A 24,534-nucleotide genomic window follows, 5' to 3' on the forward strand; every position below is an offset into this window, starting at 1 on the left:
TCTGGGTTTGTTCCCTCCCAGCTCTGAGTTTGTTCCTTCCCAGTTCTGGGTTTGTTCCCTCCCATTTTTGGGTTTGTTCCCTCCCAGCTCTGGGTTTGTTCCCTCCCAGTTCCCCCCCCCCTGTTTTGGGTTTGTTCTCTCCCAGTTCCCTCCCAGCTCTGGGTTTGTTCCCTCCCATCTTTGGGTTTGTTCCCTCCCAGCTCTGGGTTCCTTCCCTCCCAACTTTGCAGAATAAAGTGGTTTTCCAGCTCCTTTTTCTTCCCTGCTCCCTCGGGGGGCTCAGGACTGAGGGTTTGGAGCCCTCCCCGGTGGTTTCTCAGGAGGTTCTCTCTTACCTCATGCGATAGTGGAGCCTGCAGGAGGTTTTCTCATCGATTTTGAACACCTGGTTTGGGGCATACCAGAGCCTCTTGTTCTCATCATACAGGGCAAAGAGGTTGTGGCACAGAGGGGACACAGCTGGGACACAAAAACACACAGTCAGTGGAGCCCAAAAATTCCAGAGCAGAAAGTGAATCCCTGCCCTGGCAAAGCAGATCATGGAAAGAAACTGGGACTAGTTTAAACCAAGTGTTGGAATGTTAACTCTGAAGCAGAACTTGGGCATCAGTTTTACTGTGTATTTATTAAAGAGCTACTTCTAATATTAAACTCATTTTGCCCTGAACTTGAGAGGAAATGATCTAAAATCTTGAATTTTCCCACATCACAGAGATGAGTATTTTAACCAAACCACTCAGCAACCCCCAACTTTGCTCCCAGTTCTGTTTTATTAATGGATTTTGCCCCCCCAGTTGGAAGGGGAGGTTTCAATGTGCCATTTTCAGCCTCTTTGCTCACTCAGCAGAGGTTTCCACAAAGAACTTGGACTTGTCTGTCCCTCCTGACCTGCTTCAACCTTTGCATTTACATCATCCCAGAGCAAAGCAGGCTCTGGGCTGTTTCCAGCTCTGTGGTTTGAATTCTTTGCTCCAGAGTCTCCTGCAGCATCCAGTGGAACTATTTCCATTGTGAACTGGGGAGAGAAGGGAAGAGGAGAAGCCAAGGAAGCAAAACCTGAGCCCAGTGGAACTATTTCCATTGTGAACTGGGGAGAGAAGGGAAGAGGAGAAGCCAAGGAAGCAAAACCTGAGCTCAGTGGAACTATTTCCATTGTGAACTGGGGAGAGAAGGGAAGAGGAGAACCCAAGGAAGCAAAACCTGAGCCCAGTGGAACTATTTCCATTGTGAACTGGGGAGAGAAGGGAAGAGGAGAAGCCAAGGAAGCAAAACCTGAGCCCAGTGGAACTATTTCCATTGTGAACTGGGGAGAGAAGGGAAGAGGAGAAGCCAAGGAAGCAAAACCTGAGCCCAGTGGAACTATTTCCATTGTGAACTGGGGAGAGAAGGGAAGAGGAGAAGCCAAGGAAGCAAAACCTGAGCCCAGTGGAACTATTTCCATTGTGAACTGGGGAGAGAAGGGAAGAGGAGAAGCCAAGGAAGCAAAAGCTGAGCCCAGTGGAACTATTTCCATTGTGAACTGGGCAGAGAAGGGAAGAGGAAAAGCCAAGGAAGCAAAACCTGAGCCCAATGTCCAAGCCCACCGAAGGTGGAGTTGGGCAAACACTGTGCAGGCAACAGGACAGAAGGGCCACCAAAAATTCCAGCTGGGATCAGCAAGGATTTGTCCTTCTCTGCTCTGTGCAATGAGTGCCAAACAAGAGAAGGAAGAAAGAATTCCCTGAAGGAAAACTCATTTTAAGTCATTTCTCCCAAAGATTTAAACTCCCAGCAGACATTCCTGGGAGCAGCTGCACAAGAAGGTGGGTGATAAAAACTCTTCATTTTCATTAAAACTATTAAAAACCAACATCAGCACTTAGAGAATCACAGAATGGATTGGGTTGGAAAAGCCCTCCAAGATCATCGAGTCCAACCCTTGGTCCAACTCCAGTCCCTTTACCAGATCATGGCACTCAGTGCCACGGCCAAGCTCAGCTGAAAAACCTCCAGGGATGGGGAATCCACCCCCTCTCTGGGCAGCCCATTCCAATCCCTGAGCACTCTCTCTGCAAAGAATTTCTTTCTCATCTCCAACTTCAATTTCCCCTGGCAGAGCTTGAGCCCATCGTGCCCCCTTGTCCTATTGCTGAGTGCCTGGGAGAAGAGACCAACCCCCACCTGGCCAGAACTTCCCTTCAGGGAGTTCCAGACAGTGCTGAGGTCCCCCCTGAGCCTCCTCTTCTCCAGGCTGAACACCCCCAGCTCCCTCAGCCTCTCCCCACAGGGCTTGTGCTCCAGTCCCTTCTCCAGCCTCGTTGCTCTTCTCAGTTGGGTTGGAAGAGACCTCAGATCATCAAGCCCAACCCTTGATCCAACCCCACTGTGATCACTCTGGCACTCGGTGCCCTGGGCTGGTGATCACAGTGGGGTTGGATCAAGACATGGTGGATTCTCACATGGACTCACATCCAGTCCCTTCTCCAGCCTCGTTGCTCTTCTCTGGCCCCGCTCCAGCCCCTCAATGTCCTTCCTGAGCTGAGGGGCCCAGAACTGAACACAACACTCAAGGTGTGGCCTCCCCAAGGCAGAGTCCAGGGGAAGGGTCACTGCCCTGGCCCTGCTGGCCACGCTAGTTTGGATCCAGGCCAGGATCCCATTGGCCTTCTTGGCCACCTGGGCACACTGGTGGCCCCTGTTGAGCTTCCTGTCCCTCAGTCCCCCCAGGTCCCTCTGCTTGGCTGCTCTCCAGCCACTCTGTGCCCAGCCTGGAGCGCTGCAGGGCTTGGGGTGGCCAAAGGGCAGGACCTGCACTTGGCCTTGTTGAACTTCATCCCATTGGAATCAGCCCATCCCTCAAGTCTCTCCAGACCCCTCTGCAGATCCCTCCAGCCTGTCCAGATCCTTCTCCACAACCCTCCAGCCTGTCCAGATCCTTCTCCAGGTCTCTCCAGCCTTTCCAGATCCTTCTCCAGATCCCCCAGCCTGTCCAGATCCTTCTCCAGATCTCTCCAGCCTGTCCAGATCCTTCTCCAGATCTCTCCAGCCTGTCCAGATCTTTCTCCAGATCCCTCCAGCCTGTCCAGATCCTTCTCCAGGTCTCTCCAGTCTATCCAGATCCTTCTCCAGATCCCTCCAGCCTGTCCAGATCCTTCTCCAGGTCTCTCCAGTCTATCCAGACCCCTCTGCAGAGCCCTCCTGCCCTCCAGCCTGTCCAGGTCCCTCCTGCCCTCCAGCAGGTCGACACTCCCTCCCAACTTGGGGTCATCAGCAGCTCTTTGATGAGGTTTGTGCTGCAGGTTCCCTCATTTCCACCTTTCCAGCAGCAAAAGAGCAGAAGGGTATTCAGTGCTCCAAAAATCCAAGAGTTGGGAGAGGAAACATTTGAAAGCTGCAGAATTCCTGCCCAGATTCCCCATTCCCTCATGAACAATAATCAGTGTCCCAACTGGCAGCAGGGCAGGAAAGAACCTCAGCATTTTATATAAATATAAAAGTGCAGCAGGTTATGAGGCCAAGCACAGATTAAATCCTCTGTTTCCTGTGGAATTCCAAACACTTGGGACTCTTTTGCTGAGTCACAGCCCAAAGTGACACAACACTGTTTGAGAAGTGCCCAAACAGACCCTTTGGGGCACAAAGTTTTCATCCCAGCTCCTAAAAAAAGCACATTTTTTATCCAAACACTGTCCCATGTGCAGAGGATGCAGCAGCTCCAACACTGGGCACAAATTTCTCATCCCAGCCCATAAAATAAAGCAGATTTTTTGTCCAAAAAGCAGATTTTTTGTTCAAACACTGTCACAAGTGCAGAGGATGCAGCAGCTCCAACACTGGGCACAAATTTCTCATCCCAGCCCATAAAATAAAGCAAATTTTTTTGTCCAAAAAGCAGATTTTTTATCCAAACACTGTCCCACGTGCAGAGGATGCAGCAGCTCCAACATTGGGCACAAATTTATTATTCCAGACCATAAAAAAAGCAGATTTTTTTGTCCAACAATCAGATTTTTTTGTCCAAACACTGTCCCATGTGCAGAGGATGCAGCAATTTCAACACTGGGCACAAATTTTCATCCCATCCCATAAAATAAAGCAGATTTTTTATCCAAACACTGTCCCACATGCAGAGGATGCAGCACTTCCAACATTGGGCACAAATTTATCCTTCCAGCCCATAAAAAATCCAGATTTTTTTGTCCAAAAATCTGATTTTTTTATACAAACACTGTCCCATGTGCAGAGGATGCAGCAGATCCAACACTGGGCACAAATTTTACATCTCAGCCCATAAAAAAACTCCAGATTTTTTGTCCAAAAATCAGATTTTTTATCCAAACACTGTCACATGTCCAGAGGGCACAAATTTCTCATCATAGCCCATAAAATAAAGCAGATTTTTTGTCCCAACACTGTCCCATGTGCAGAGGGCACAAATTTCTCATCCCAACCCATAAAATAAAGCAGATTTTTTATCCAAAAATCAGATTTTTTTGTCCTAACACTGTCCCATGTGCAGAGGATGCAGCACTTCCAACACTGGGCACAAATTTATCATTCCAGACAATTAAAAAAAAAGCAGATTTTTTGTCCAAAAATCAGATTTTTTATCCAAACACTGTCACAAGTGCAGGGGATGCTGCACTTCCAACACTGGGCATAAAGTTTCATTCCACCCCATAAAATAAAGCAGATTTTTTATCCCAACACTGTCCCATGTGCAGAGGATGCAGCAGCTCCAACACAGGGCACAAACTTTTCATCCCAGACCATAAAATAAAGCAGATTTTTGATCCAAAAATCAGATTTTTTGTCCCAACACTGTCCCATGTGCAGAGGGCACAAATTTCTCATCATAGCCCATAAAATAAAGCAGATTTTTGATCCAAAAATCAGATTTTTTGTCCCAACACTGTCCCATGTGCAGAGGATGCAGCAGCTCCAGCACTGGGAATAAAAAGCACTAAAATGCCACACTCACCACACCTCTGGGCAGCCTCAATGCAAAGCTCCTCTGAGGTGAACTCCCCACTGGAGTAACTCAGGGGCTCTTTGTCCTGCAGGTAGAAGAGGATTTCCAAGCCCTGGGGCTGAACTTCCAGGTTCACCTCAGTCTTCTTTGTGCTCCTCATCTTTGCACAGAAAGCCATGGCCTTGCAATCCTCTTTCACGTTGAGATACTGGAAAAGGGGAGAAAACACTGGAGCAAAGTGGGAAGGACACTTTGGATGTTCATCAGAACACAAACCCATCACTCAAGAGGCCACTTCTCACTGGGATGGGCATTTCTCAAAGCCTTCAACTTGGGAACCTGATTATTTCAACCCCCCCAAAAAAAAGAGATGAAAAGTGGAAAAAAAAAAAGGAAATGTCAGGGATTATTCTGCTCCAAAGAATCCCCTTCTCTGCTGGTGGTTCCACAACTCTTCTAGAAGGTTCCTCTTCTCACTGCAAAGCACAAATAACTTTCACATCCTTAAGCACCCAACTGGCTGAATGTCTTGGTTTGAGATGAGCAACTGCCAACCCCCCCAAGCACAGAGAGAAAAGCCTCCCTCCTAACACCAGGGAAAGGGAGGAAAAGAGAGGGGAAAGGAAAAAACCACTTCAAACTGCATTTATACTAAATCTACATATATTTTTCACAGAAAGAAAGAGACAATTAGAAGAGAGTACAAATATTCACTCACACAAGTCTGCAACAACAAGTTCCCCACCTCAACTTCTTAACGAACACACAAATTCTACTGTCCTAACTACACATTACTTAAGAAGAAGCTTATTCCCCAGGGAGACAAACCCAAGCAGAAAGGAGAGACCCAGAACAACACAATTTACTTTCCTGAGGTACCCTGTGAGCCAGTGGTGGGCCTGGTCCTCTCCATCCCCCCTGGGACAGCATCGTGTGTCCTCCCAAGAGGAGGCTGAGAAGCCACTGCCTTAACCACCCCCACACTGGTTCCTACTGCCCTGGAGATGATGCCAGAATGTGGGATGGAATACAAAGTTACTGGCTAGAAGAGGTCAGCTGTCAGCTCAGCCCAGCTCAACTCAGCTGAGAGCTTCAGCCTAGTCCAGACTCCAGAGCCCAAATCTAGGCCCACCTTGGTGAACCCATAACATTGAACAACAACACTTGAGAGTTGATCAACTGATGGTTCCTTTTTTTAAAAGCCAAACTCTTATTTTTACAGTGCTTTGAACAACTAAATATTTCTGATTGTTCTTCCCCTCTCCCTCCTTTGTGTTTTAAACTCCTGGCCCTTAATGAGTCACAGAGAAATGAGCTTTATTGGCAGCTTATTTTGGATTCCCACTTCAGTCTCTCTCCAGAAGGAAAGAGCAGCAAAAAGGGATGTTTAATGCAAGAGCTTTTGGAGTGCCAAGAATGCACAACAAGACCCTTCTGAGTCAAAATGTATTTTATAGGAAGTGTTTAAATAAAAAGGGCAGGGAGGAGACAGGTTGGGACACCCATTTGGGGCTCTGGGCCAGGCTTTTATTAACAATTAACAACAAAAAATGCCAAACCATCAATTCTGGAGTTTATCAAATTAACCCTCCCAGTGAAAAATGAATCCCAAACCCCAACCCACCTGCATTTATGGGCCTGTGGGATCCTCCTCTGCAGCTGAAACGGATTCTCTGCACCTCTTGGGAGCAACTGGACTCTGCCTGCCAAAATAAAGGAAAAATAAAACTTGTCAGCAACGGTTTGAGGCACAAATTCAATGGTCAGGCTGGAAAATGCCCCCTGCAATCCAAGGGATCTTCCCATTGTCGGGGCTGAGATCTGCTCTCAGCCAGAGGCAAGAACACCCAGAGGTCTTCTGACTCTTTGGGGACTCTTGACTCTTTGGGGGCTCTTTCTCCTGACTCTTTGGGAACTCTTGACTCTTTGGGGGCTCTTTCTTCTGACTCTTTGGGGGCTCTTGACTCTTTGGGGACTCTTCTGACTCTTTGGGGACTCTTGACTCTTTGGGGGCTCTTTCTTCTGACTCTTTGGGGGCTCTTGACTCTTTGGGGACTCTTCTGACTCTTTGGGGGCTCTTTCTTCTGACTCTTTGGGGACTCTTCTGACTCTTTGGGGGCTCTTTCTCCTGACTCTTTGGGGACTCTTTTGACTCTTTAGGGACTCTTCTGACTGTTTGGGGACTCCTTCTTTGACTCTTTGGGGACTCTTGGCTCTTTGGGGACTCTTTCTTTGACTCTTTGGGGATTCTTGACTCTTTGGGGACTCTTGACTCTTTAGGGACTCTTGGCTCTTTGGGGAATCTTCTGACTCTTTGGGGACTCTTTCTTCTGACTCTTTGAGGGTTCTTTGACTCTTTGGGGGCTCTTTCTCCTGACTCTTTGGGGGCTCTTTTGACTCTTTAGGGACTCTTCTGACTGGGGGCTCTTTCTTCTGATTCTTTGGGGGCTCTTGGCTCTTTGGGGACTCTTGACTCTTTGGGGACTCTTGACTCTGACTCTTTGGGGATTCTTTCTCCTGACTCTTTGAGGACTCTTTCATTTGACTCTCTGGCTGAGCCACAAACCAAACCACATTCAAACCCTTGATTATCCATTGGCTTTTTCCCCATCTTTTCACTTTGGGGTGGCTCTCATTGTGACACCACAGGAACCTTCTCTCTTTTGCTCCATGGCTTCTGAAGTCCCTCCATCCTTCACTTTTTAATTACCAATTCCAACACCTCCCTAGTCCCCATTGTTTCTCCTGCACTTTGGCCACCCCAAGCCCTGCAGCGCTCCAGGCTGGGCACAGAGTGGCTGGAGAGCAGCCAGGCAGAGGGACCTGGGGGGACTGAGGGACAGGAAGCTCAACAGGAGCCACCAGTGTGCCCAGGTGGCCAAGAAGGCCAATGGGATCCTGGCCTGGATCCAAACTAGCGTGGCCAGCAGGGCCAGGCCAGTGACCCTTCCCCTGGACTCTGCCTTGGGGAGGCCACACCTTGAGTGTTGTGTTCAGTTCTGGGCCCCTCAGCTCAGGAAGGACATTGAGGGGCTGGAGCGGGGCCAGAGAAGAGCAACGAGGCTGGAGAAGGGACTGGATGTGAGTCCATGTGAGAATCCACCATGTCTTGATCCAACCCCACTGTGATCACCAGCCCAGGGCACTGAGTGCCCTGGGCTGGTGATCACAGTGGGGTTGGATCAAGGGTTGGGCTTGATGATCTCAGAGGTCTCTTCCAACCCAACTGAGAAGAGCAACGAGGCTGGAGAAGGGACTGGAGCACAAGCCCTGTGGGGAGAGGCTGAGGGAGCTGGGGGTGTTCAGCCTGGAGAAGAGGAGGCTCAGAGGTGACCTCAGCACTGTCTGGAACTGCCTGAAGGGAAGTTCTGGCCAGGTGAGGGTTGGTCTCTTCTCCCAGGCACTCAGCAATAGGACAAGGGGGCACGATGGGCTCAAGCTCTGCCAGGGGAAATTGAAGTTGGAGATCAGAAAGAAATTCTTTGCAGAGAGAGTGCTCAGGGATTGGAGTGGGCTGCCCAGAGAGGGGGTGGATTCCCCATCCCTGGAGGTTTTTCAGCTGAGCTTGGCCGTGGCACTGAGTGCCATGATCTGGTAAAGGGACTGGAGTTGGACCAAGGGTTGGACTGGATGATCTTGGAGGTCTTTTCCAACTCAATCCATTCTATGATTCTATGATTCCCCTTGATCATCCCTTCAATGAGTGTTCAAGCTAAACCTGACTGTTGGTTTATAAATATTTCCCACCACTGCTCTGAGGCTGAAACATCCCCCCATTCCCATCTCCATCTCCCCTTTTTCCCTCTCCTCTCTCTGCCAACATGTCCTTGAACCAAAGGAGTGTTGGCTTTGCCTCAAGTGGGAGCCTTTAATGTGACACAGCAGATTCCAACCAGCTCAGCTCAGTCTGGGGCAGGGCTGGCACTGCCCCAAGAGCTGCCCAGAAAAGAAAAAACCCACCAATTAACGGCCCACCCTCCTAATTAAAGTGCTTTTCCCTTCCAGCCCTGCCACCTGAGTGCCACATTCGAGCTGCCAGACACATCCCCTTGGCAAAGATCCGGGGAAGAGGTAACTGAGAGGGGGATTGGTGGAACCTGCAGGCCGGGCAGGGACTGTTCCTGCACAGCCCCAGCAAACCTCAGTGCAAAAGGACAAAGAGACTTCATGGAGTGGAAGGTAAAGCCTTTTAAAGGGAAAATAAAAATAAAGCTCAGTATATTTTAATGGCTGTGTGGGTTAATATTAATATAATAGGAAATAATATTATAATAGTATTATCATTAAAAAATAATATTTAAAATATAGTATTAAGATAAAATAAATATTAATTTAAATATAAAATTAAATGATAACATAAATTAAAATGAATCAATAATATTAATTACAATTAAATATTATTATTTTAAATTAAATAATATTAATTAAAACTAAATAATAATATTAAATAAATATATTTTAATGGCTGTGTGGGTTAATATTAATATAATATAAAATAATATTTTAATAGTAGCATTATTAAATAATAATATTTAAAATATAATATTAATATTATTAAATAAATAATATTAATATAATATAATATTTTAATAGTAGCATTATTAAATAACAATTAAAATATAATATTGATATTATTAAATATAATATAAAATAATATTTTAATAGTAGCATTATTAAATAACAATTAAAATATAATATTGATATTATTAAATATAATATAAAATAATATTTTAATAGTAGCATTATTAAATAATAATAATTAAAATATAATATTGACATTATTAAATATAATATAAAATAATATTTTAATAGGAGCATTATTAAATAATAATATTTAAAATGTAATATCGATATTATTAAATATAATATAAAATAATATTTTAATAGTAACATTATTAAATAACAATATTTAAAATATAATATTAATATTATTAAATAAATAATATTAACATAAATGTATAATTAAATAATATTAATTAAAATTAAATAATAATTAAAATTAAATAATGATATTAATTAAAATTAAGTAATAATATTAAATAAATATATTTTAATGGCTGTGTGGGTTAATATTAATAGAATATTAAATAATATAATAGTGGTCTTATTGAATAATAATATTTTAAATATAATATTGATAATAATATCAAATAAATAATAATATAAATTTCAATAATAATATTAATTAAAATTAAATAATAACATTGATTATAATTAAATAATAATAGTAATTAAAATTAAATAATGATAAAATTAAATAAATATATTTTAATGGCTGTGTGGGTTAATATTAATATAATATTAAATAATATAATAGTGATATTATTTAATAATAATAATATTTTAAGATAATATTGATAATAATATCAAATAAATAATATTAATATAAATTTAAATAATAATATTAATTATAATTAAATAGTAACATTAATTTAAAATTAATAATATTAATTAAAAATAATAGAGGAGAGGCTGTGCCAGGAGGGCACTGGGCAGGAACTCCTGGCATGGAGAGGCTGTGCCAGGAGGGCACTGGGCAGGAACTCCTGGCATGGAGAGGCTGTGCCAGGAGGGCACTGGGCAGGAACTCCTGGCATGGAGAGGCTGTGCCAGGAGGGCACTGGGGCAGCAACTCCTGGCATGGAGAGGCTGTGCCAGGAGGGCACTGGGGCAGGAACTCCTGGCATGGAGATTTTGTGCCAGGAGGGCACTGGGCAGGAACTCCTGGCATGGAGAGACTGTGCCAGGAGGGCACTGGGCAGGAACTCCTGGCATGGAGAGGCTGTGCCAGGAGGGCACTGGGCAGCAACTCCTGGCATGGAGAGGCTGTGCCAGAAGGACACTTGGGCAGGAACTCCTGGCATGGAGAGGTTGTGCCAGGAAGGCACTGGGGCAGGAAGTCCTGGCATGGAGAGGCTGTGCCAGAAGGACACTTGGGCAGGAACTCCTGGCATGGAAAGGCTGTGCCAGGAGGGCACTGGGGCAGGAACTCCTGGCATGGAGAGGTTGTGCCAGGAAGGCACTGGGGCAGGAAGTCCTGGCATGGAGAGGCTGTGCCAGAAGGACACTTGGGCAGGAACTCCTGGCATGGAAAGGCTGTGCCAGGAGGGCACTGGGGCAGGAAGTCCTGGCATGGAGAGGCTGTGCCAGGAGGACACTTGGGCAGCAACTCCTGGCATGGAGAGGCTGTGCCAGGAGGACACTGGGCAGGAACTCCTGGCATGGAGAGGCTGTGCCAGGAGGACACTTGGGCAGGAACTCCTGGCATGGAGAGGCTGTGCCTGGAGGGCACTTGGGCAGGAAGTCCTGGCACGGAGAGGCTGTGCCAGGAGGACACTGGGGCAGGAACTCCTGGCATGGAGAGGCTGTGCCAGGAGGGCACTGGGGCAGGAACTCCTGGCATGGAGAGGCTGTGCCAGAAGGGCACTGGGCAGGAACTCCTGGCATGGAGAGGCTGTGCCAGGAGGGCACTGGGCAGCAACTCCTGGCATGGAGAGGCTGTGCCAGGAGGACACTTGGGCAGCAACTCCTGGCATGGAGAGGCTGTGTCAGGAGGGCACTTGGGCAGGAAGTCCTGGCATGGAGAGGCTGTGCCTGGAGGGCACTGGGGCAGGAACTCCTGGCATGGAGAGGCTGTGCCAGGAGGGCACTGGGGCAGGAAGTCCTGGCATGGAGAGGCTGTGCCTGGAGGGCACTGGGGCAGGAACTCCTGGCACGGAGAGGCTGTGCCTGGAGGGCACTGGGGCAGGAAGTCCTGGCATGGAGAGGCTGTGCCAGGAAGGCACTGGGGCAGGAAGTCCTGGCATGGAGAGGTTGTGCCAGGAAGGCACTGGGGCAGGAAGTTAATGAAAGTGCTGGAGAGACCCCGGATGAGCCCATGCCCAGCCCAGGGTACCACCAGCAGATGGAGATGCTGCTTCATCCCCCACCAAAGGGCACAGCCACAAAAGCAGAATTTTGGGGCCTCACAACTGCCAAAATTCTGATCCCTTTGGGTGATGCCAATGAACAAACCTGGTGCCCACTGAAAGTATTTTTAAATCACACTCAGGCAAAGCTCTCACAAATTTTTGGTGTCAAAGGTGAAAAGTTACAGAATAGGGAAACTGAGTCCTAATAAAGGCAAGTTGTTGAAAATCAGTTTGGTTATTAAACTATTAAAACTTCATGAAATATTTGGCAGAGATTAATTATTTGCTTAAAACTCCAACTGGTGCCCAAGACTTGCCATGGCCAAGATTCCTCAGTGAGAGCAAAGTTGGTGAAGCTCAGCAGTTTTTTAAGTAAAAAAAACCAAATGTACAACACTATTAAATAACTTTTGCATGCCTGAAAAACTAAGGAAAAGCAGGTGGGGATGGTAAATACTCCTGAAATTATTTCCTTGAAGCAGAAGGAAGGAGTTGAGATCCTGCTGGGAAGGAGGAGCCCAGGAAAGCTTTGGCTCCCAAACCTGCACAGCTCCACAGGAGAGTCCTCTCCAGAATAAAAAAAAAACAAAAAAAAAAAACCAAAAAGAGCTTTAATAAGGAAATAAAGGATGAAACCCTCAGCTGGGAGAACCTGCACCCTGTCAGACACCTGAGCTCCAGCAAAGCCACCCAAAGCAGGGGCCAAAAAGGTTGGTTGGGATCTTCCCCCAAGCCAGTTCTCCTGTTCTCAGTGGGACACACTCCAGTTTCTCCACAATTCCCAAAGGAAAAGCCAAAGGAAAGGCCCATGGAGGAGATTCAAGCAGAGTCTGGCCCACTGCAGTCCCCAGCACTCTCTGCTCTCCCTCCACAGGCAACATTTTAATGAGCAAATTAAAAATCCAACCCCCTGCCAGGTTTGCAGAAGGGTTCCCCCAGCTCAGACCTGCTTGGATTCCAAATCCTGCTGATTTGGGAGAGTCCCGCCAGGAAAACAAGACCTGACCCCACCACCAGCCCCGCTCCACCACCTCACTCCCACCACAAACAGGGACCATGGGAACAAAAGGCAAAGATGGAAGGGGAAAAGTCCCTGAAATACGAGTAGAGGAAACCCCCCGATTAAATCTGACCAAACTTTGAAGCATCACTTGCAAGTTCTTCCTCTTTTCAGCCACTTCAGCTGCTGGTTCCGTGACAGGGACATGGGGATGTCTGGGATTGCTCAGGCTGAGCCAGGGACAGACAAGCTTTCCTTAGGTATGTCATTTTGGTGCTATTTATACTTCAAGTCAGCCCCAAAGTCCTCAATTATTATTATTTTTCAACGTTCTCCTCAAGAAACTTGTCCCAGCCCTTCCAGCACATGAATTTAACCCAGCAGAACCTCACTGAAAATTTATATATATTATCACAAGCTCTTTGTTTTCCACAGGGCTATCAGCAAATGTGACATTTATTTATTTGGATTATTGTATTTCTTTTCTTCAGAGGGATCTCAGTGCTCCCCTGAGCGTTCCCCTCTGCCCCAGAATCCCTCCTTGCCCTCAGGTTTTTCTGCAGGATCCACACTGTGAAATGATTCATCTCTGCCGTAAAATCTTGGTTTAAAACAGGGCTGAGAGGGCACAGAGTGGAAATTTTCATGAAAAGCAGTGAATGTGCAGCCAAGTTCTGCAGAACTGCCAAGCAGGGGGCACAGACATGGGGGTCTCACACCAGATCTACATGGGGGTCTCACACCAGATCTAGACATGGGGGTCTCACACCAGATCTGGACATGGGTGTGTCACACCAGATCCAGACATGGGGGTCTCACACCAGATCTAGACATGGGGGTCTCACACCAGATCTGGACATGGGTGTGTCACACCAGATCTAGACATGGGGGTCTCACACCAGATCGAGACATGGGGGTCTCACACCAGATCCAGACATGGGGGTCTCACACCAGATCTACATGGGTGTGTCACACCAGATCTAGACATGGGGGTCTCACACCAGATCTAGACATGGGGGTGTCTCACACCAGATCTAGACATGGGGGTCTCACACCAGATCTAGACATGGGGGTCTCCCACCAGATCTAGACATGGGGGTCTCACACCAGATCTAGACATGGGGGTCTCACACCAGATCTACATGGGGGTCTCACACCAGATCGAGACATGGGGGTGTCTCACACCAGATCCAGACATGGGGGTCTCACACCAGATCTAGACATGGGGGTCTCACACCAGATCTAGACATGGGGGGTCTCACACAAGATCTAGACAAGGGGGGTCTCACACCAGATCTAGACATGGGGGGTCTCACACCAGATCTAGACATGGGGGTCTCACACCAGATCTAGACATGGGTGTCTCACACCAGACCGAGACATGGGGGTCTCACACCAGATCTAGACATGGGGGTCTCACACCAGATCTACATGGGGGTCTCACACCAGATCGAGACATGGGGGGGTCTCACACCAGATCGACATGGGGGTCTCACACCAGATCTAGACATGGGGGTCTCACACCAGATCCAGATATGGGGGTGTCACACCAGATCTAGACATGGGGGTCTCACACCAGATCTAGACATGGGGGTCTCACACCAGATCTACATGGGGGTCTCACACCAGATCTAGACACGGGGGTCTCACACCAGATCTAGATATGGGGGTCTCACACCAGATCGAGACATGGGGGTCTCACACCAGATCTAGACATGGGGGTCTCACACCAGATCTACATGGGGGTGTCACACCAGATCTAGACACGGGGGTCTCACACCAGATCTTCTGGATTTCCATTTTCAGCTCTGAAAAGCAGGGGAGGCAGAGCCTGGTGCCTTCACTGAGGGATTTGATGCCCCCCATGCCCACTCAGTGCCCTCCAGAATGAGGAGAACCCACCCTGCTATTTCCTCTGCCTTCCCAAAGCTCTTCCAGCTCCTTCTCTGAACTTGGAGATGCCTCAGCCACGTGGGAAGAGGTTTCTGAGCCCTCTCCAGTGTCCTCTGGGGCAGAGGGACAGACACAAACACCAACCACATTTCCCTCTCTGCCTGACCTTTCCAGCCTGTTTTTCCTTAGGATGTGGATTGGGTTTCTCTGGAATGGTTCAGGTTGGAAGGACCCTTGAAGGTCCCCCAGTCCAACCCCCTGCAATGAGAACATCGACTACATTTTCGTAGCCTCCTTCTAAGCTATAAATGTCCATTTAATCCTTTTTTATCCACCATTTCTGGTACAGTAACAGCTTTAAATACAATTTTGAGCCACTCACAACCTTGGAGAGCCAACTCTGACCACTCCTCAGCTCAAACAGCATCAGTTCCTTGGAGGCAAAGGCACCAAGCATGGTGGAAACCTTCCAACAGCGCCATGATTTTTATGTAATTAGTTTTTCCTCACAAGCCAACCATCTAAACCCCAGACTTTTCTTACTAAGACTGATCTAACTGAAGGGAGATTCCAGATTTGAAGTGATTTACACAGACAATGTGTTTTGATTCCTGCCTGGTGGCTGCATTAATGAGCCTTTTCCTTCCTCGATGTTCTCCTCAGGCAGGGAGCGCTTTGCACCTCTGAGAAGGGATGGAATTCCTGGGGCAGGGAGCCAGGCCACCTTCCCAGCAGTGAGGAAGACCTGCAGGAAGTGTGGCCCCAGCCTGGTGGCACCACACTGATTCAAGGGCTTTCCTGGTGTTCAGCTTTCAGGAAAATCAGGCATTGTGGTAAACACCTCCAAACTCAGGTTTTCTTGCAGGAGAAAAGTGTTAAAGGTGTGCAAAGCTTGTTCCTTCTGGGCTTACCCAAAATGATGCTCACCAGGTCCCCAAGGGATGTGGCAGGACAACACAAGTGCCCTTTGGGTCCCAGGTGGAAGCTCAAAATTCTGTGGAAGTGACTATCATGTACCTCAAATGTTGTGTTCAGTTCTGGGCCCCTCAGCTCAGGAAGGACATTGAGGGGCTGGAGCGGGGCCAGAGAAGAGCAACGAGGCTGGAGAAGGGACTGGATGTGGCACTGAGTGTCCTCTGAAACACCTCCAGGGACAGAGAATCCACCATGTCTTGATCCAACCCCACTGTGATCACCAGCCCAGGGCACAGAGTGATCACAGTGGGGTTGGATCAAGGGTTGGGCTTGATGATCTCAGAGGTCTCTTCCAACCCAACTGAGAAGAGCAACGAGGCTGGAGAAGGGACTGGAGCACAAGCCCTGTGGGGAGAGGCTGAGGGAGCTGGGGGTGTTCAGCCTGGAGAAGAGGAGGCTCAGAGGTGACCTCAGCACTGTCTGGAACTCCCTGAAGGGAAGTTCTGGCCAGGTGGGGCTTGGTCTCTTCTCCCAGATAACCAACAGTAGGACAAGAGGGCACAGCTCAAGCTCTGCCAGGGGAGGTTTAGGTTGGATTTAGAAGGAAGTTCTTCACAGAGAGAGTGCTCAGGCATTGGAATGGGCTGCCCAGCGAGGGGGTGGATTCCCCATCCCTGGAGCTGTTTAAGGTGAGACTGGATGTGGCACTGAGTGAGAATCCACCACATCGTGATCCAACCCTACTGTGAGAATCCACCACATCTTGATCCAACCCTACTGTGATCACCAGCCCAGGGGACATGAGGGGGATTCACTGTCCATGGCCAGGACAGTGCTGGGGTTCAGGGACACCAGAGGGACTCACTGTCCATGGCCAGGACAGTGCTGGGGTTTGGGGACACCAGAGGGACTCACTGTCCAGCACCACTTCCACCAAGTTTTAGCACCTTCCTTCTTCCTCCACAAAACCAATTCACAGGCCCTTTGTTTGTGGCAGTTTTCCTAAGAGGAAAAGCCACCAGGAGGGAGAGGTGGAGCAGCCACATCATTCACACCTCCCAGATAAAGGTCTGTAAGTGCAGAACAACTCCCCTCTTTAACCAGACAAGGAGCAAGAGAGGTCACTCCATCCTGCTCTCCTGAGCCTTAACATCTCTGAGATCCCACCATGCTTGAAGAAAAACCCGATGCCTGGGGACTTGCCATGCATCTACAGGCTCTTGGAGCTCCAAGTTGCCCTCAGAAACCAAGTTTTATGAGCCACAGTCCATCCCACCTCCACCGTGTTCACTTCACTGAGTCTCCACTTGCATGAGGAGAAGACCTGACTCCCAGGTCCCATCCTGGACCTGCTCATGCTCTGCTCTGTTGGGTAAGCACTGAGAGAGCACCTGGGAGGGGGGTCAGTGACCCCCTCCACGATCCACTGGTGCTCCTCAGCAAGGGAATCCCACACTGGACTTGCTTTTCAGGAAAAAGCAAGCACAGATTTACCCCGACAGTGTCCGGATTTCCGAGCGTGCCTTAGATCTTCGGCAAGAAACACACCCCAACAAGCCACCAGCAAAGCCAAGACTGGTGAGACAGCTCAAAAACATCATGACCGTGTCTCTGCTGCAAATGAGTATAAAGGAGAAGTTCAGTGAGTTGCTCACTTACCCAGGAAATCAGCAGTGGTACCAGCCTGGGTGTCTCACATCCCACCCCACACCTCCAGCAGCAAAGCTACAAACAACTTCCTCCAAACATCAGCTGAGGAGAACTTCTCCCAGGCTTTGGCTTTCTAGTTTGAGGGTATGTAAATGTGCAGAGGGGCTGGGGGTTGGTGGTGAGCCCAGAGCTGCTGCAGAGCTGCCCCACAGCCTCCTGTACCAGAGCTCCCAGCTCAGCACCCACACATGGTCACCTCCCCCCGGGCTGGCCCTCTAGCCACTTCCTGGAGAGCAGCTACAGATGGTCTGGGCCTTCTTCATTTTCAGATTTAGCATAAAGTGGAGCCTCTTGTCACAGATCTCTCCACTCTTTCCCCCTCCTCTGTGGAGTTGGGCAGCTCTGACTGCACACTGTGATGGTGGCAGCAAACAGGTCCCACCTCAGCCCCTGCACCAGTCCCACCACTGACCCCTCATTGCCTGCACCAGCCCCACCACTGACCCCTCAGCCCCTGCACCAGCCCCACCACTGACCCCTCATCTCCTCCACCAGCCCCACCACTGACCCCTCAGCCCCTGCACCAGCCCCACCACTGACCCCTCATCTCCTCCACCAGCCCCACCACTGACCCCTCAGCCCCTGCACCAGCCCCACCACTGACCCCTCATTGCCTCCACCAGCCCCACCACTGACCCCTCAGCTCCTCCACCAGCCCCACCACTGACCCCTCATTGCCTCCACCAGCCCCACCACTGACCCCTCAGCCCCTGCACCAGCCCCACCACTGACCCCTCAGCCCCTGCACCAGCCCCACCACTGACCCCTCAGCCCCTGCACCAGCCCCACCACTGACCCCTCAGCCCCTGCACCAGCCCCACCACTGACCCCTCAGCCCCTGCACCAGCCCCACCACTGACCACTCAGCCCCTGCACCAGTCCCACCACTGACCCCTCAGCCCTTGCACCAGCCCCACAACTGACCCCTCAAGCTGGTTTGGGGTGGAAGGGACCTTAAAATCCCCCAGTTCCAAGCCCCTGCCATGCCAGCAGCATGGAGGCCTCAGGGAAGGAACAAGCAACAACAGGGCAGGTTTTTCCACCTCAAAATTTCTTTACTCTGAGAAGGGACTTGCCCAGCCTGGTCCTGCTTTGGGGCTGGGCTGTCCAACACCTCCCCCAGAGCCCAAAGAGCAACCTCAGGCTGACCACAGCAGCACTCAGGAGAACACACTCAAACAGTGGCACCTCTTTTTGCATCAGACCTGGTTGAAAAAGAAGCCTCACCGAGCTGTTGCCATTTAGATGCCTTCAAAAGGTCTTGAAGAGGTTCTAACTATGTGGTCCAACATCTCCTCTGCACATGGCAGAGCAGTCAACCCCCCCAGATGGCTTCTGTGCTTCCTGTGGTGGCTTTGCACTTTGGTAAGTGCTTTTTGATGGTTTGCCTTTTTCTCTTTTTTTTTTTTGTTTTAATGTGGTGAGAAGATACTGCCAAAGTTCCCTCTTAAGGGCTCACCATTTAAAACAAGTTCTAAATAAAAGTAAACAAAACTTTACCAGTTATTTTGGTCTTTCTGCTCAGAGCAAACCACCAACAAAGACATCTCCCTGTCCAAGCACTGCTGCTGTAATACAGCTGAAAACCATTCCATTCCAAGGGAAATTTGGGATTTGGACAGCAAGAGTAATTTGATCTTCAAAGGCACTTGGTGCTCTCTGCTCCTCTTTTATTAAGTTAAACAATGCTGGGAGCTCTCACTGGAACATTCCTTGGAGTTCTGGCTGAAGAGACACGGCCATGACACAAAAACAGTCTCAGTTAAGTCACAAAAAGAGTCTCAACTGAGTCACAAACCCCACCTGTGAAGGCCACAGAACTGAACAGGAAAAGTGCAGCAAGAAAGACTTCCATGGGACTTTAGACCCAAGCAGGGATCACCTCTGGTCTCACCCTCAGGGCTTCAGGTTAAATCAATTCAGCAAAAGACTCGTCTTACAAGTTTTACAGCTCCCAGACAAAGGGACCAACCTCCTGCTGTCCTCACCTGACCTCCCCAGGTTCCTCCAGCCCAGGGCTGTGCTGCTGCCAACACAACTGCTGAAAGCAAGGAACACAAAGATCCCTCCCCAACAATGAGCAGCTCCTGGGTGACACCTCTGTCCTCCAGGCAGAACCCAGTTCCTGGAAAACCTGTCACCTGGCTGAGTGAAACTGGGCAAGAGGAACGAGCAGCTCAGCTTCAGTTCTTCTCTCTCCTTCCTTTCTCTCAGTAGCTGCAAATGGGAAGATCTGGCAAACAAAGAACCTCACTGAGGACTGCAGGGGACTCCACCTGGTCTCTCCTCACAGTGTGGTGCCCTCCTACAGCCAAAAACCATCCACTAAACTGGCTGTGCTGCCAGGTCTAGAGAACTACAAGTGGTGGTCCAAAGAGCAGCATCACCTCTGGCTCTGCAGCTGCATCGTGACTTGTGTTACACCATGACAGCCACCACCAACACCTGGGGACACACTGCAGCTCTCCATGGCTTGTGTTACACCATGACAGCCACCACCAACACCTGGGGACACACTGCAGCTCTCCATGGCTTGTGCTACACCATGACAGCCACCACCAACACCTGGGGACACACTGCAGCTCTCCATGGCTTGTGCTACACCATGACAGCCACCACCAACACCTGGGGACAGAGCAGCTCTCCATGGCTTGTGCTACACCATGACAGCCACCACCAACACCTGGGGACACACTGCAGCTCTCCATGGCTTGTGCTACACCATGACAGCCACCACCAACACCTGGGGACACACTGCAGCTCTCCATGGCTTGTGCTACACCATGACAGCCACCACCAACACCTGGGGACACACTGCAGCTCTCCATGGCTTGTGCTACACCATGACAGCCACCACCAACACCTGGGGACACACTGCAGCTCTCCATGGCTTGTGCTACACCATGACAGCCACCACCACCACCTGGGGACACACTGCAGCTCTCCATGGCTTGTGCTACACCATGACAGCCACCACCAACACCTGGGGACACACTGCAGCTCTCCATGGCTTGTGTTACACCATGACAGCCACCACCAACACCTGGGGACACACTGCAGCTCTCCATGGCTTGTGCTACACCATGACAGCCACCACCAACACCTGGGGACACACTGCAGCTCTCCATGGCTTGTGCTATACCATGACAGCCACCACCAACACCTGGGGACACACTGCAGCTCTCCATGGCTTGTGTTACACCATGACAGCCACCACCAACACCTGGGGACACACTGCAGCTCTCCATGGCTTGTGCTACACCATGACAGCCACCACCAACACCTGGGGACACACTGCAGCTCTCCATGACTGCTGGAGGGACTTCAGCTTCCCCTGCCCATCCCACTGCCCACCAAGGCCTCGGTCTGGGGGGAAACTTCTCCTGCCCATCAGTGGATCACTTTTGGTTGCTTGGGAGATCATCTACACACAGATGTTGCCTGCAAAAGAGCTGCCATGGAAAGCCATAGCCACCTGAGACCAACTTAGAGGACAAAATGAGCTCTACAGCAGTGACACCAACACCACCCGGAGCTGTGGAAATGACACCCACTCACCTCCAACTGAAACCTCCCTGCTGGGAACCTAAAGAGGGAGAGTCAGCCAAGGTTGCATTTCACAGAATCATAGAATGGATTGGGTTGGAAAAGACCTCCAAGATCATCAAGTCCAACCCTTGATCCAACCCCACTCTGTGCCCTGGGCTGGTGATCACAGTGGGGTTGGATCAAGACGTGGTGGATTCTCACTCAGTGCCACATCCAGTGTCATCTTAAACACCTCCAGGAATGGAGAATCCACCCCCTCTCTCGGCAGCCATTCCAATGCCTGAGCACTCTCTGCAAAGAATTTCTTCCTGATCTCCAACCCAAACCTCCCCTGGCAGAGCTTGAGCTGTGCCCTCTTGTCCTGGGAGAAGAGACCAAGCCCCCCTGGGTCCAACATCCCTTCAGGGAGTTCCAGACAGTGCTGAGGTCACCTCTGAGCCTCCTCTTCTCCAGGCTGAACACCCCCAGCTCCCTCAGCCTCTCCCCACAGGGCTTGTGCTCCAGTCCCTTCACATTCTCCAAGCCCAAAGGGCAGCCAAGGTGGCTGCAGGAGAGTGGAAAAGAGAAGAACATGGAGAGTGGTGTTTAAATAAATCACAGAATCACAGAATTAGTTGGGTTGGAAGAGACATCTGAGATCATCAAGTCCAACCCTTGATCCAACCCCACTGTGATCACCAGCCCAGGGCACAGAGTGCCCTGGGCTGGTGATCACAGTGGGGTTGGATCAAGACGTGGTGGATTCTCACAGTGGGGTTGGATCAAGATGTGGATTCTCACTCAGTGCCACATCCAGTGTCATCTTAAACACCACCAGGGATGGGGAATCCACCTCCTCTCTGGGCAGCCATTCCAATGCCTGAGCACTCTCTCTGCAAAGAATTTCTTCCTGATAAATGGACCTTCAGAGAAATAGGATCACAGTGATAAAGCTTGAAAATGGTCTGGGTTTAGGCTCTGGAAAGCAACGGGGCAGGAGGTGACCTTCTCAAAGAGCAGCTCCAGCTCTTCTCCCAGGAAGGAGCAGTGTGGCAGCACCTGGAGAAGGAGCTGGCACTGTCCTGGGCTCACCTTGGGCTCAGCTCAAAAAAGAAGTTGTGACCAGATCAGGTTTTCCAGCAGAGCTGAGAGAGGAGCTTGACAACACCAGCACTTTGCTATTTTCCCCCACATCTGCCTCAATCCAGATGTTTGCCTTTGAGCAAGAGCCTTTGCCCTCCTCTCACTGCAAATGAGCAACTCCAGGAGTTGTCTCATCCTGAACCAGGAACCTGAAGTAGGTCAGATGAGGTGTCCAAGTCTGCCCTCTGACTGAGCAGGGATCTGATATTTCCTTCTAAACTTATCTCTTTAAGCTGCAGATTCAGATCTGGAGGAGTGAACTCTCCCCCAGGATATACTTTGGTTTGTTTGCAAATCCTTTTATATTCTCAGGCTTTACAGAATCCTTATATTGCCTGCCCTAAACTCTTACATTGCTTACCCCACTTTCTAAAGAGGAGCCAAGCCCTAAATATCACCTGCAAAGATGGTAAAGGAATTATTTCCTACCTCCCTTTCAAAAGAAGAATCAAGCCCAAAATATCTCCTGTAAAGATGGTAAAGGAATTATTTCCTACCTCACTTTCAAAAGAGGAGCCAAGCCCAAAATATCACCTGTAAAGATGGTAAAGGAATGAAATGGTTCAGATCTCACCCTAATTTCTTTTCCTGATCCCAACTGCAACAAAAATTGGGGAAAAAAATTAAATAAAGTATCTCACAGCTGCAAGATCTTTTGTTCCCCAAATCAAACACAAGTGAACTGGCAGAAGCCACTGGAAACAAGAGAAGCCAATGAAGGTATTTAGAAGGTTGTCTCAGCCAACAGCTTGAGCTCTGCCAAATGACCAGGATGCTTTGGTGACCCAAAAGCAGAGCCTGAGCTGACTCCTCTGGACCTTCAGAGCGTGGAACAGCCACGGTGGAGGCCAAGCTGTGCAGTTAAAGTCTCATCCAACACTTGTTTTGTGTCTGAACCAGAGGAACCCCTCGTTGCTCTTCTGGTGTGGGTTTTATCTCCTGAGACAACTAAAGCAACAGTTCAGTGTTTCAGCACAGCAGAGGCTGCCACAGGCACCTTGTTCTGCAGGAGGGAACCCATAAATCCAGTCCTGTCCTCCTCCTCCACCTCCAAACACGGCTTTGAATCCAGTCCTGTCCTTCACCACCTCCAAACATGGCTTTGAATCCAGTCAAGTCCTCCACCCTCTCCAAACATGGCTTTGAATCCAGTCCTGTCCTCACCACCTACAGACATGGCTTTGAATCCACTCCTGTTCTCCACCATCACCTCCAAACATGGCTTTGAATCCAGTCCTGTCCTTCACCACCACCTACAGACATGGCTTTGAATCCAGTCAAGTCCTCCTCCTCCACCTCCAAACATGGCTTTGAATCCAGTCCTGTCCTTCACCACCTTCAAACACGGCTTTGAATCCAGTCCTTTCCTTCACCACCACCACCTCCAAACACAGCTTTGAATCCAGTCCTGTCCTCCATCATCTCCAAACATGGCTTTGATTCCAGTCCTGTCCTTCACCACCTCCAAACATGGCTTTGAATCCAGTCCTGTCCTCCATCATCTCCAAACATGGCTTTGATTCCAGTCCTGTCCTCACCACCTACAGACATGGCTTTGAATCCAGTCCTGTCCCACACCATCATCTCCAAACATGGCTTTGAATCCAGTCCTGTCCTCCTCCACCTCCAAAAATGGCTTTAAATCCACTCCTGTTCTCCACCATCATCTCCAAACATGGCTTTAAATCCAGTCCTCTCCTCCACCACCACCTCCAAACATGGCTTTGAATCCAGTCCTCTCCTCCTTCACCTCCAAACATGGCTTTGAATCCAGTCCTGTCCTCCACCATCATCTCCAAACATGGCTTTGAATCCAGTCCTGTCCTCCACCACCTCCAAACATGGCTTTGAATCCAGTCCTGTTTTCCACCATCATCTCCAAACATGGCTTTGAATTCAGTCCTCTCCTCCACCACCTCCAAACATGGCTTTGAATCCAGTCCTGTTTTCCACCATCATCTCCAAACATGGCTTTGAATTCAGTCCTCTCCTCCACCACCTCCAAACATGGCTTTGAATTCAGTCCTCTCCTCCACCACCTCCAAACATGGCTTTGAATTCAGTCCTCTCCTCCACCACCTCCAAACAGGTTCCAGTATCTCCCCAGCCTGCACACCCTGAGCTGATGCTCTCAGCAGAGCACCCTGTCCTCCAAGACACCACACACATGATTATGGATTTCTTCCAACCACCCAAAGCTCTGCCAATTATTCTCAGTCCAACTGTGGGTGCCCTGCCTTGGCACGGTGCAGTTGGTACAATTAACAGGATTGCTGGGGTGAGTCTTCTGCCAACCACGAGCTGTAACCCAGCACTGCCCTGTGGAGCAACCCAAATATTGACACTCAACTCATTCAATCTCCTGGGCAAACACAACTGCTATTTTTAACCAGGCTGAACAGGAGTAAATGTTACCTGTTTGCCTCAGGGAATTGTGTCATCAGCAGTTCAAAGGTGGGGAGACACGTCAGAGGCTTTGGAGC

At 49.2% G+C, this 24,534-nt stretch overlaps 1 protein-coding gene across 4 annotated transcripts in view; it reads right to left on the reverse strand.

Moving 5' to 3' along the window:
* Nucleotides 1-230: 230 nt before the first annotated feature.
* LOC139676555 (tyrosine-protein kinase JAK1-like) overlaps nt 231-24,534 on the reverse strand; it is a 50,936-nt gene continuing 26,632 nt past the window's right edge. For 3 of the 4 annotated variants that reach the window (XM_071565631.1, XM_071565634.1, XM_071565632.1), the window contains exons 2-4: nt 6,576-6,654; nt 4,961-5,159; nt 231-459 (exon numbers count right to left, since the gene is read on the reverse strand). In XM_071565631.1, coding sequence (XP_071421732.1) covers nt 332-459; nt 4,961-5,159; nt 6,576-6,581 — 333 coding nt within the window. In that variant the 5' untranslated portion in view covers nt 6,582-6,654 and the 3' untranslated portion in view covers nt 231-331. The remainder of the gene's footprint in view (nt 460-4,960; nt 5,160-6,575; nt 6,655-24,534) is intronic. The other variant, XM_071565633.1, reaches the window with a different exon arrangement.

This window comes from Pithys albifrons, chromosome 10 (assembly GCF_047495875.1).
Source record: "Pithys albifrons albifrons isolate INPA30051 chromosome 10, PitAlb_v1, whole genome shotgun sequence".
Classification (NCBI taxonomy): domain Eukaryota; kingdom Metazoa; phylum Chordata; class Aves; order Passeriformes; family Thamnophilidae; genus Pithys; species Pithys albifrons.